At 46.7% G+C, this 12662-nt stretch overlaps 1 protein-coding gene and 1 non-coding gene across 3 annotated transcripts; one reads left to right on the top strand and one right to left on the bottom strand.

Moving 5' to 3' along the window:
* Positions 1-2661: 2661 nt before the first annotated feature.
* LOC114671118 (U6 spliceosomal RNA) lies at positions 2662-2768 on the bottom strand. The gene has a single exon (XR_003721014.1). It is a non-coding gene; the product is annotated as a U6 spliceosomal RNA (small nuclear RNA).
* Positions 2769-5277: 2509 nt separating this feature from the next.
* RAN (RAN, member RAS oncogene family) lies at positions 5278-10901 on the top strand. 2 transcript variants are annotated; one of them, NM_001260776.1, is made up of 7 exons: positions 5302-5333; positions 5799-5844; positions 6050-6134; positions 6217-6342; positions 7751-7938; positions 8842-9012; positions 9112-9517. In NM_001260776.1, exons 2-7 carry the CDS (start codon positions 5809-5811, stop codon positions 9154-9156), a joined length of 651 nt encoding a protein of 216 aa, NP_001247705.1. In that variant the 5' UTR covers positions 5302-5333; positions 5799-5808; the 3' UTR covers positions 9157-9517. The 2 variants fall into 2 exon arrangements, with proteins under 2 accessions (XP_014965178.1, NP_001247705.1); XM_015109692.3 differs by lacking the exon at positions 5799-5844 and having other exon boundaries at positions 5278-5333; positions 9112-10901.
* The last annotated feature ends 1761 nt before the right edge of the window (positions 10902-12662 follow it).

The following is a 12662-nucleotide window of genomic DNA, read 5'->3' on the forward strand; positions in this document are numbered from 1 at the left end:
GCCTGTAGTCCCAGCTACTCAGGAGGCTGAAGCAGGAGAATTGCCAAAACTCGGGAGGTGGAGATTGCAGTGAGCCAAGATCACGCCACTGCACTCCAGCCTGGCAACAGAGCAAGACTCCATCTCAAAAAAAAAACTCTGCAAAAGTGTCAAGGTCATGAAAGATAACGAAAAACTGAAGGACTTGCAGATGGAAAGAGACTAAGGAGGCTGACAAGCGAACATTCCATGCAGTCATGGACTGGATCCTAAACCAGACAAATGGCATCAGTGAGACAACTAACAGTTGAGGGTCGAGATGAGATAATCAAATTACAGCAATGTTAACTGCCTGATTTCGATAAGTGTACAGTGGTTATGTAACAGAGTGTCCTTGGTTTTAAGAAATACGTCGAAGGGCGTCCTGTTTGCTACTTACCTCAAACGTTTCAGAGAAAAAAAGTCATATATATACACACACCGAAATATATCTTTATAAAATCACATACAGGTATATAGGTGAGATCAGCTGGGGCAACATAGTGAGACCCCATTGCTACAATAAAATTAAAAAAAAAAAAATTAGCTGGGCCTGGTGGCACATGCCTATAGTCCCAGCTAGTTAGCAGGCTGAGGTGGGAGGATCACTTGAGGCCAGGAGTTCCAGGCTGCAGTGAACTATGATTGGGCCACTACACTCCAGCCTGTGTGACAGAGACCCTGTCTCTAAAAAACACTAGAGACTAAGGAGGCCTGAGAAACAAGCTAAAAGCGTTACATGTAATCCTGGACTGGATTCTTGTAGGGGAAAAACGCCAAAAGGTAGAAACACTGATGTTCTCATCACCCAGAATTGTACAAATGGTTAATATATTCTCACCTTGCTTTGATTACCCTTTTTAAAAAAAATTTTCTTTCTTGTTTTTTTTAGAGACATGGGTTTCGCCATGTTGCCCGGGCTGGTCCTAAACTCCTGGCTCAAGTGATCCATCTGCTTCGGCCTCCCAAAGTGCTGGGATTACAGGCGTGAGTCACCGCACCCAGCCTGATTACCATTTTAAAAAAAGAAATGGAACATTGCAGGTAAGGTTAAAGTCTTCTGTGACCTCTCTCCCCAGTTCCATCACACTCCTATGTATGGAGAGAGAGAAAGGGAGGACAGGGAATGACAGAGACAAATGAAAAAGCAAGTAATGTTAAGATTTAGGGAAAACAGAGGGAAGGGTACGTTGAAATTCCTTGTACTATTTTTGCAACTTTTTGGTAGGTCTGCATATAGTTGGTAAGTCTGCGTATTTGGCTGCAATTTTTTAAACTACAGTTTAAGCACAGGTTTGCAATTCATGTTGGATGGCAAAGACAAGTTTAAGTATCTCTACAAACTGCAAAGCCATTGATAATCAGAGGAGTTTTTAGCAGAGAAAACAATACCTAAAACAATTTCAGGCCAGGCGCGGTGGCTCACGCCTGTAATCCCAGCACTTTGGGAGGCCGAGACAGGTGGATCACGAGGTCAGGAGATCCAGACCATCCTGGCTAACACGGTGAAACCCTGTCTCTACTAAAAGTACAAAAAATTGGCCAGGCGCGGTGGCTCAAGCCTGTAATCCCAGCACTTTGGGAGGCCAAGACGGGTGGATCACAAGGTCAGGAGATGGAGACCATCCTGGCTAACACGGTGAAACCCCGTCTCTACTAAAAAATACAAAAAACTAGCCGGGCAAGGTGGCGGGCGCCTGTAGTCCCAGCTACTCAGGAGGCTGAGGCAGGAGAATGGCGTGAACCCGGGCGGCGGAGCTTGCAGTGAGATGAGATTGCGCCACTGCACTCCAGCCTGGGCAACTCCATCTCACAAAAAAAAAAAAAAAAAAAAGAAAAAGAAAAAAAAGAAGCAAAACACAACAATTTCAGTATATTTTCCTGTTTTCACTCTGCTCCTAAGGTGGTCTTTGTTTCTGAGATGGGTCTCACTATGTTGCCAAGGCTGGAGTGCAGTAGCTATTCACAAGTGGGATCATAGCTCACTACAGCCTTCTGACCTCAAGCAATCCTCCCCTCTCAGCCTCCATAGTCGCTGGGACAACAGGTGCGTGCCACCACATCCGGCAAGATGATCTTTAGAAAGTTCCGAGCTTGGGCTGGCTAATAACACTCACAGCTGAGATACCACGCCAGAGCCCCATTGAAAAGGCCAGGTGCTAGAACAACTAATACTCTCGGTTTGACATATTTCCACTTGGTATTTTTGTAGGGGAAAAAAATGCCAAAAGGTATAAACACGGGTGTTCCAATGCCCAGAACTGTATAGTAGTTAATATATTGTCACCTTTGCTTTGATTACCTTTTTTCTTTAAATTTTTCTAATTAATTAAAAAAATTGTCATCCTTGGCTGGGTGCGGTGGCTCACGCCTGTAATCTCAGCACTTTGGGAGGCTGAGGCGGGCAGATCACCTGAGGTCAGGAGTTCGAGACAGGCCTAGCAAACATGGCGAAACCCCATCTCTACTAAAAATACAAAAATTGGCCGGGCGTGGTGTCGTGGGCGTGTAAACCCGGCTACTCAGGAGGCTGAGGCAGGAGAATCGCTTGAACCCGGGACACAGAGCTTGCAGTGAAATGAGATCACGGCACTGCACTCCAGCCTGGGCAACAAGAGTGAGACTGTCTCAAAAAAAAAAAAAAAAGAAAGAAAAAAAGTAAAAGAAAAAATTGTCATCCTTGCGCAGGTGGCATGCTAATCTTCTCTGTATCATTCCAATTTTGGTATACGTGCTACCAAAGTGACCACTCGATTACCTATTCCAATATAATGAAACCCCATCTCTACTAAAAATAAAAAAATAAAAATAAAAAAAATTAGCCGGCTGTGGTGGCGCATGCCTGTAATCCCAGCTACTCAACTAGCTGAGGCAGGAGAATCGCTTGAACCTGGGAGGCGGAAGTTGCAGTGAGCCGAGATCACACCACTGCACTCCAGCCTGAGCGACAGTGAGGCTCTGTCTCAAAAAAAAAAAAAAGAAAGAAAGAAAAATAAAAAACAAAAGAAATAGAATATTGCAAGTAAAGTTAAAGTCTTCTTTGACTCCTCTTCTCAGTTCCATCACACTCCTTTCTACCCTTTCTTGAAGCAGTAACCATCAGGATATGGTATGTATATCCTTGCAATTAAAAAAAATACATATATCCAATAGCCAATATGCTTTTATGTTTTTGTAAAAAACGTACACAAATGACATTATACTATATATATAATCCCTCTAGATAAAGTTACATATAGTGTTAGGCTTTATGTAATAATTTTGGAAACAGGGTCTTACTCTGTCTCCTAGGCTGGGAACTCCTGGGTTTAAGGAATCCTCCTACCTCGGGCTCCCAAAGTGCTGGGATTACAGGTGGCCTAGACTTTATAAAGCTATTATCACCTCTTTCTGCTTTTCTCAACATTATCCTTTTGACGTCTATCTAAACCTGTGGAAACAGACGACCGTCAATCCTTTTAAATGTTATACAGCATTAAATGTTGTGCACATGTGTGAGGCGTGAGTTTAACTCTCGAGCCTCTCCCTAGAAATGGAAATCCACGGTCACAAGCAATGGGCATTCCCGTTTTACTGTTAGATTCTGCTCTCCCGCGAGAGGTGCTTGGCGTTCCCCTGAGGGTTCTGGGGGAGCTCGGACTTGCGTTCCCAGCAGGCCGGTTCTCCCCCGCGTTGTGACCAATTTGCGTCACTGGGGTTCCCAGCGGACTCAAGTGTGCCCAGGACTGCAGGGAGGACTCCTCGGTTACCGGGACTCTTTCACCATGCTGGACTCTTCTAAGGCGCTTGACTGCGCTGATTTGAGCCTTTTTCCGTCTGCATGTCGGCAGGGGCGCCCAGGAAGTCGGGGTCGCTCTAGCTCAACCTTGTTTGGAGTCTTACAGCTTCAGGCCAACACGGGGCTGGGAAGCTGAGCACTTATTCCGTCCGCGTTCGTAACTGGGGCTGGAAGACGCGCCCAGACTGCAAACAAAATTTTATCATTTTGTTTGTAGGACGCAGCGGCCAAGGCTGCCAACCTATGAAACGCTTTGAGAAGCTGGGCGCTTTGGGAGGCCGAGGCGGGTGGATCCCCTGAAGCCAACCTGGGAGACATAGTAAGATCCTGTCCCTAAAAATTAAAAAAAAAAAAAAAAGAAAAAAAATTACCCCGGATGTGGTGCGCGCCTGTAGTCCCAGCTAATTGGGAGGCTGAGGCGGGAGGATCGTTCGAGCCTGGGAGTTCGAGACCAGCCTGGGCAAAATAGCGAGACTCTGTCTCTTTTTTTTTTTTTGAGACTGAGTCTGGCTCTGTCGCCCAGGCTGGAGTGCAGTGGCCGGATCTCTGCTCACTGCAAGCTCCGCCTCCCGGGTTTACGCCATTCTCCTGCCTCAGCCTCCCGAGTAGCTGGGACTACCGGCGCCCGCCACCTCGCCCGGCTAGTTTTTTGTATTTTTTAGTAGAGACGGGGTTTCACCGTGTTAGCCAAGATGGTCTTGATCTCCTGACCTCGTGATCCGCCCGTCTCGGCCTCCCAAAGTGCTGGGATTACAGGCGTGAGCCACCGCACCCGGCCGAGACTCTGTCTCTTAAAAAAAAATAAGTAGCCATTTTCCGGGGTGGGGGCATCCCTCTCTGGTTCCTCGCTCTCCAACTGGCCCTGGTCCTGGGGGCGTGAAGGCTGCGATCTGGAGAGACAGAGCCGCGGGCTGACTCTGGAGGCCCAGCCTAGGATCCCTTCATTCATTCATCCGTTCTGTCACTCACCCGTCCTGCGCGCACGCGAGCGCCATCCTAAGCCCCAGGACCCCAAGTACCCCAACCCCACGGGGCACAGACAAGGACTGGCTGGCCAGCGCCTGGAAGCCGCGTGCCTGACCGCGTCTGCCCAAGCGAGTACCGCCTCCCACCCAAGAGGTAGCACGGCCGCGACAGTCCGGCCGCGCCCAACGACTCCCGCCCAGGGGCGCGCCGCCTCCCTGTCAGCGCATGCGCGCCCCCGAGCCCGCCCTGGGCGCCGGCGCACGTGGCCCCCACGGGCCGGCATGCGTGCGCGCTCCCGGCTCGCCCTCCCACGCGGTCCATCGCGCCTCCCGCCCCACCCTAAGCGCAGCGCCGGCCGCAGCGGCCGACTGAACCAGGTTGCGTGCGTGCGCGCGCGCACGCGCGGGCCACGTGGGCGGGCGCCGTGCCGTTGCCCCGCCCCTTGTCAACCCCGCCCCCGTCGGCCCCGCCCCTGCCCGCGCGCCGGCGTCGGCTGCGTCTCCGGCGTTTGAATTGCGCTTCCGCCATCTTTCCAGCCTCAGTCGGACGGGCGCGGAGACGCTTCTGGAAGGTAGTGAGACGCGGCGGGCCGGGCGGGGGCAGGGCCGGGCGGGGACAGGGGCGGCGGCGGCGGGATAGGGGCCGGAGCCGGGGTCAGGGCCGGGGCAGGTGGCGGGCCCAGGGACAGCGGGCGGCTGTGAGTAGGTGGGTGGCGCGGGCCCGGCCGTGCCGGGGCAGGAGACGGGCATGGGGTCGGCGCCCGCCCCCGCGAACCCCCGTTTCATCCTCCGCTCTCATTCCCGTCCCGGTCTCAGTCCCGTCCCTATCCCGACTCCTCCGTCCGCCGTTCCCCGCGCCCCGCCGCCCCGGATGCCGGCCCCGCCCGCCGCCTTCCCGCTCCGAGGCCCGGCCGCCATGGCGCCGCGGGCGGGAGGCCTTTGTGGGGCGGGCACGTGGGGCGCTGGGGGCGCGGGAGCGGGGCCGCCATGGGCTGCGGGGCCGCGCGAGCGCTCGCCTCCGTCCTCTGCCTCCGCAGGAACGCCGCGATGGCTGCGCAGGGAGAGCCCCAGGTCCAGTTCAAAGTAGGTAACCCTGCGGGGCGGGAGGCGGCCGAGTCCGACCGCGTGCGACTCGCGGGTCCCTCCTCCCGGACCCACGATGGCTGTAACGGGGCCCCGCATCCATATTCTTTGTTTTAAGTGAGCCTGTGATGGTTAAAGTTCCATGACTCTGGGATCTTGAGAGGTGAAGTGTTTTGGGTTTACTTCCAAATGTGTTCTCCAACAGCTTGTATTGGTTGGTGATGGTGGTACTGGAAAAACGACCTTCGTGAAGCGTCATTTGACTGGTGAATTTGAGAAGAAGTATGTAGGTATGTGCAGGAAAACCTTGCTTGTGGAAATACGTGAGAAATGGGTAAATTCATCCACTCAATCATGTCGTTTCCGTTTTAGCCACCTTGGGTGTTGAGGTTCATCCCCTAGTGTTCCACACCAACAGAGGACCTATTAAATTCAATGTATGGGACACAGCCGGCCAGGAGAAATTCGGCGGACTGAGAGATGGCTATTATATCCAAGGTAGGCATTTGTAACTTGCTGAACAGTTTTTGAGAGGTTTTGTGTACTTCAGTTTTCAAGGTTATAGAAAATCAGGTCTGTTCCAACAAATAGTGCTTAATACTGTAATGGGAATTGTGTCATTTCTGGGTTAAAAAAAGACGTGGACTTCAGGGAGTTGACCACCATTTTGGTGGCAGAGGAGAAAATTTTATGAAAGTTGCATGCTGTGTCATGCTAGGCATGGTTTAGAAAAACCTATGACTTACACTGGAACTTATAAGTCATGTTTAAAACAATAACAGGCTGTTAACAGCAGTTTCAGTATTTGAAAACTTTGGTTCTTGTGTGTAGTTTGGTGTGGCGATCAATGAATATTTCTAGTCCATTACAAAGCAACACCAGATACTAGACCAGAGGAGATAGGAGGTCTTAACAAGTGTTATACAAGACTAGCCGATTTCTTGTTAAATTGTTTGTAGTAAGTTGTGCAGAGTATTTTTCTCAAATAGTTTGATTTAAAAATCTCAAGGAAAATGTTCATTGTACCAAAAAGAGAGGAATAAACAAAATACTCATCTCTCCTGGAACCTCACGTTGCTAATAACACATTATCTGGAATCATTCCATGCCTTTTGCTCTTCTTGAACGTGTACATATAAACACAAGAATTTCCCCCCCAAAAAATCCTTTAACCAAAAAGTTGTGGTTTCTTGCCTTACTAACTGTACCATAGTTATTCCTGCAGGTGAGTATATAGACTTTATCTGGGTTATTTAATTTTTTTTTTTTTGAGACAGGGTCTTGTTTTGTTGCCCAACCTGGAGTGCAGCTTCCGCCTCCTAAGCCTCAGCCTCCTGAGTAGCTGGGACTACAGGCACCTGCCACTTTGCCTGACTAATTTTTGTATTTTTTTTTGGTAGGGATGGGGATTCACCATGTTGCCCATGCTGGTCTGGAACTCATGAGCTCAGGTGATCCACCCACCTCAGCCTCTCAAAGTGCTGGGATTACAGGCATGAGCCACATCGCTTGGCCTATCTGGAGTTTTTAAGACAGGAATGATATTTCCTAGTATAGTCGGCCATTTAAAGACTTTCTGAAGACTATTTCCAGGCCCTACCCTCAGAATATGGCAGCTTGGTTCTCCAGAATCTCACTTGGCATTAATTACTTCAGATAGTGTTTTGGGGATGAGGGGAGTATTAATGGTGAAGTTTATCAGGGAGATTTGATAGAATCAGCTCATCTTTCTTAGGAAGAGTTCTGTGTTAATGTTCTTAGAATTGAAAGAGACTTTGAAAGTGAGGGGAGAGATCTAGGTGCCTTGTTGAGGTCTAAGACTATAGTTGAATCCTAGTCTGCGGTTCTTAGCATTCTTCACTTGTGTGGTAAACAGTGTACTAATTACCGCAACTGTTTCTTTCAGCCCAGTGTGCCATCATCATGTTTGACGTAACATCGAGAGTTACTTACAAGAACGTGCCTAACTGGCATAGAGATCTGGTGCGAGTGTGTGAAAACATCCCCATTGTGTTGTGTGGTAACAAAGTGGACATTAAGGACAGGAAAGTGAAGGCGAAATCCATTGTCTTCCACCGAAAGAAGAATCTTCAGGTGTGTAAAATTAAAACTTCCTGAGTTATTTCTCTTAGCGGAGATTGTATGTAAGACCATGAAATTGACCAGTGTCTATTATATATGGAAATGATTTTTTTTCTCCCAAGATGGAGTCCCGCTCTGTCCCCCAGGCTGGAGTGCAGTGACGCAATCTGGGCTCGCTGCGACCTCCGCCTCCCGGGTTCAAGCAGTTCTCCTGTCTCAGCTCCCCTAGTAGCTGGATTAAAGGCATGTACCACCACGCCTGGCTAATTTTTGTACTTTTTTTTTTTTTTTTTTTTTTTTTTAGTAGAGACGGGGTTTCACCATGTTGGTCAGGCTGATCTCCGACTGCTGACCTTAAGTGATCCACTTGCCTTGGCCTCCTGAAGTGCTGGGATTACAGGCATGAGCCACTGTGCTGGCAGGAAATAATTTTGTCTTTTTTTATACTATTGTTTTTAAAGAATGATAGAGATGGGGTTTCACTGTTGTCTGGGTTGGTCAACTGAGATACGTGTGTGTATTTATATATTCTTTGTTTTTTGAGACAGGGTCTTCCCCTGTTGCCCTGGCGGGAGTGCAGTGTCATGAACATAGCTCACTGCAGCCTTGAACTCCTGGGCTCAAGCAGTCCTCCCACTTCAGCCTTCTGAGTAGCTGGGACCACAGGCATTCAAGACCATGCCCACCTAATTTGTTTTTTTGTAGAGATGGGGTCTTGCTCTGTTGCCCAGGCCTGATCTTGTACTATTGGCCTCAGGCAGTCCTCCCACCTCAGCCCCCCCGCAAAGTGCTGGGATTACAGGCATGAGCCACCATGCCTTGCCAAGAATCTTAACATTTTCTTGTCTTGCCATGTCCTAGAAAAATCGTCATCTTAATGAATTTTAAAAGGTAAAATTATTTTCTTTTAAACAGTACTACGACATTTCTGCCAAAAGTAACTACAACTTTGAAAAGCCCTTCCTCTGGCTCGCTAGGAAGCTCATTGGAGACCCTAACTTGGAATTTGTTGCCATGCCTGCTCTTGCCCCACCGGAAGTTGTCATGGACCCAGCTTTGGCAGCGCAGTATGAGCACGACTTAGAGGTATTACGGCCACTTTGCTGTCTAGGCTATAACGTTTGACTTGTATATTCCTGGCAGTTTTGATCTGGAGTGTTAACATTTTTTCATCTCTTCGTCTAGGTTGCTCAGACAACTGCTCTCCCGGATGAGGATGATGACCTGTGAGAATGGAGCTGGAGCCCAGCGTCAGAAGTCTAGTTTTATAGGCAGCTGTCCTGTGATGTCAGCGGTGCAGCGTGTGTGCCACCTCATTATTATCTAGCTAAGCGGAACATGTGCTTCATCTGTGGGATGCTGAAGGAGATGAGTGGGCTTCGGAGTGAATGTGGCAGTTTAAAAAATACCTTCATTGTTTGGACCTGCATATTTAGTTGTTTTGGAACGCGGTTGATTCCTTGAGTTTCAAATATAAGACTGCTACAGTCACATCACAATATTCAGTGGTGAAATCTTGTTTTGTTACTGTCATTCCCATTCCTTTTCGTTTAGAATCAGAATAAAGTTGTATTTCAAATATCTAAGCAAGTGAACTCATCCCTTGTTTATAAATAGCATTTGGAAATCGCTAAAATAGGGAAATTTTATGCCATGTTAATATTTGAATTGCCTTGCTATTATCGCTTAATTTGAAATCTATTGGGTTAATTTCTCCCTATGTCTACTTTTTATTTTTGTACATTTGAGCCATGTCACACAAACTGATTATGGCAGATCAGCAGTATTCTATTTGGTTAGAAGGGTCACATGGTGTAAATATTAGTGCAGTTAAGCTAAAGCAATGTTTGCTCCACCTTCATTTTGGCTAGGTAGGGTCACCTAGGGAAGAACTTGCTCAAAATTTGTGACCTGTCAGAATAAAAAATAATGTGGTTTGTATATATGAAATAGATATTTTAAGGGTAATACTTTTGTTTTATGGCAAAAGTAATCATGTTTTAATGTAGAACTTCAAACAGGATGGAATATCAGTGGATGGCAGGAGCTTGGGAATTCTTGCTGTTAAGTACAAATTTTGCACTTTTTGAATGTTAGATGCTTAGTGTAAAGTTGATATGCAAGGAAAATGGTCCATGTTTACCCACGGTTTTCAGGTACTCCCGGACTTTAAAGATGTCTTGGACATTAAGTTCTTAAGCAGTACACACTACACCGTTTGATTATTTTTTTTTTTCCTCCTAAGGATTTTTTTGTAGGGCAGCACAGCAGAGCAGGACATGGATGAAATACTAGGAATACGCATAGTGGGGCAGTGTGGGGGCTTCTCAGCAATGGAGAACAGTTGGTGAAACCTTTATTTTTATCAAACTAAGCATTTAATCTTGTATATTTCCCACATTTAAAAATGAATTAGGTCTCTATCCTAATTAGGATTTGATCCCATCAACACTATTGTAGCAGTTAGGAATCTTAAGAGCTATTTTTTTTTCATACAATTACTATAGTCCAGTTTACCAAAGTTTTCTTTAGATGTCTGATTATCTTGAGGTGATTACTTACCTTAAAAGGTATAGAAAGGATCACTTACATATATGGAAAAATGAAACAAGGGTGAAGCTGAATAAAGTTCTACTTACTGTATTAACTGGCAACAGTTGAGTTTCTTAAGATCTGAATTGCTGTGTATGTTACGCTGTATTCAGAACCAGTTTCTAACCAGCCTGTGAGATGGGAAGTTTTTTTCCCATAATTGGGATGAAACCTTTCATTCAGATATTTTGAATTGAAGGTGTATGTGTTGTTTGTAACCTTGTGTAGATTGCAAGTGGTGTTGACATTCTGGATCTTCTATGTAACAGTTGAAATTTGGAAGTGACGTCGCTTACCTGTCTAACATGGTGTGGGAGAGAATTTACAAGTCATTTATTGAAAGAATAATTGTTGCAAAATATATTGCTTCGACTTTGCCTGGATTTTTTGAATCATCTGTAGTATTTGCTTTAGGAAATACTGACTAGTTAGCAGAGATTATTATCTTTTATGTGGGGGGTGGGGTGGGGAAGGGGTCATTTCTCTCCAGATTGTACATATGGGAAAAGTTGGCTCTCCCTTTTTTGAAATCTCCTAATGAAAGCTTTATACGAAGTTACTGCAAACTAGTAATAGCTTATTCGAGCAACGTCATTAAGAAAAAGCATAGTTAACGCATGGGTCTTGTGTGGATATAATGTGAAACATTGGTAAATTAGCGGGCAAAATGTTGGAGAGCAGTTTCAATTTGTGTGAGAGCCAGTTTTTTTTTTTTTTTAAACCCATATAGAATTTTTTTTTTTTTTTTAAATCATAAAATGTCTGGAAAAGATGAGACTCCAAAATAACCTCCAAAGAGGACTGGTTTCCTGGCTAACTGTTCACCTGAAGGAACTCAAGTACAGAGAATTTCTGGTTTCTTCTGCAAAAACATCAGGAACACAAAAAATTACCCGCTGAGCAAATGGGGTGAGGGTTGGATTCAGCTTTTCTTGCTGGCAAACTGACACATCGTGTATGATGCTTTCTGCCACGTTGGGGCTGTGCAGGGCTGTCCTGCCCAGCAGGATAACGTGAGACTAAGCTCTCCCTGTGTGAGGCAGACCTTGTACTAGGACAGCAGCCATCCTAACTCCCTGCAGCACCTTTTACCCTTGAAGCCTAGGGCATGTTGGGGAGAAACCGCACCTCACCACGGAAACCTTATCTTTAGTTAAGGGGTCAGAGTCCAATTCAAAAAACATCTGATGCATCTCTCTTGCTCCACATTTCCTACAAGGTCTTGCAAGCTCTGGTGACACGTGCATCCTGAGATCACACACCTGTGTGCATACTGCTTTTCAGAACTCCCCCTTACCTCTCCTGAAGTCAGTCCTACCAGTTAATGCTTTACCTGCTTTAGAATTCACTCACTGGTTTTTACCTTAAGTGAGTCAGATGTCCGACTACAGACATCACAGATTGCTCTCAGCCCTAGTCAGCATGGCAAATTTGCAATTGCGACTTTCCCTTCCTAGTCTAATTGCCACGGGGGCAAGGGCCATGTCACTGCTTTTTCATGTCCCTAGTGTTTACTAAATGTTCTATGGGAACCTGGAGGAACAGAGAACTTGGGGGTTAGAGAGAGAGTGGGATTGATGGAGGTGGGTGGAGAGGAGCTGGGAGAACTTTATACACCATTAGGTCTGACTATTCCGAAGTCATGCTGGTATTTCCTTCCCGAGGTTTGTAGCTTATACTCTCTTTTTAGTTTTTTAGATTAATTTATTTTATTTATTTATTTACTTTTTTAGAGTCTCTCTCTCCCAGGCTGGAGTGCAGTGGCGCGATCTCGGCTTACTGCAACCTCTGCCTCCCGGGTTCAGGCGTTTCTCATGCCTCAGCCTTCTGGGTAGCTGGGACAGGCATGCGCATACACTGTCTTTTATCCATTTATTCTGGCTTGTTTCCTTAGTGTACAGGAGTAGAGAGAGTCAGTGTGGACAGTCGGGAAACTTGCGGGATGGAACTCAGTTAAAATGGTGCCATCAGCAGGTGTTGGGGCCGTGAGGCTTGAAGTTTAGTCACAGGCATTAGAAAAGGCACCTTGGATTTATTTAGTTGGTTTTCAGTTCCCTACTGAAGCAAAGTAGAAACCATTCTGTATACATTGGCCTTTGGTAATGTGGACAGTTCAGTCCTCCTGTCCAGTCAGCTGTGCTCAG

Source organism: Macaca mulatta, chromosome 11, assembly GCF_049350105.2.
Source record: "Macaca mulatta isolate MMU2019108-1 chromosome 11, T2T-MMU8v2.0, whole genome shotgun sequence".
NCBI classification, from domain to species: domain Eukaryota; kingdom Metazoa; phylum Chordata; class Mammalia; order Primates; family Cercopithecidae; genus Macaca; species Macaca mulatta.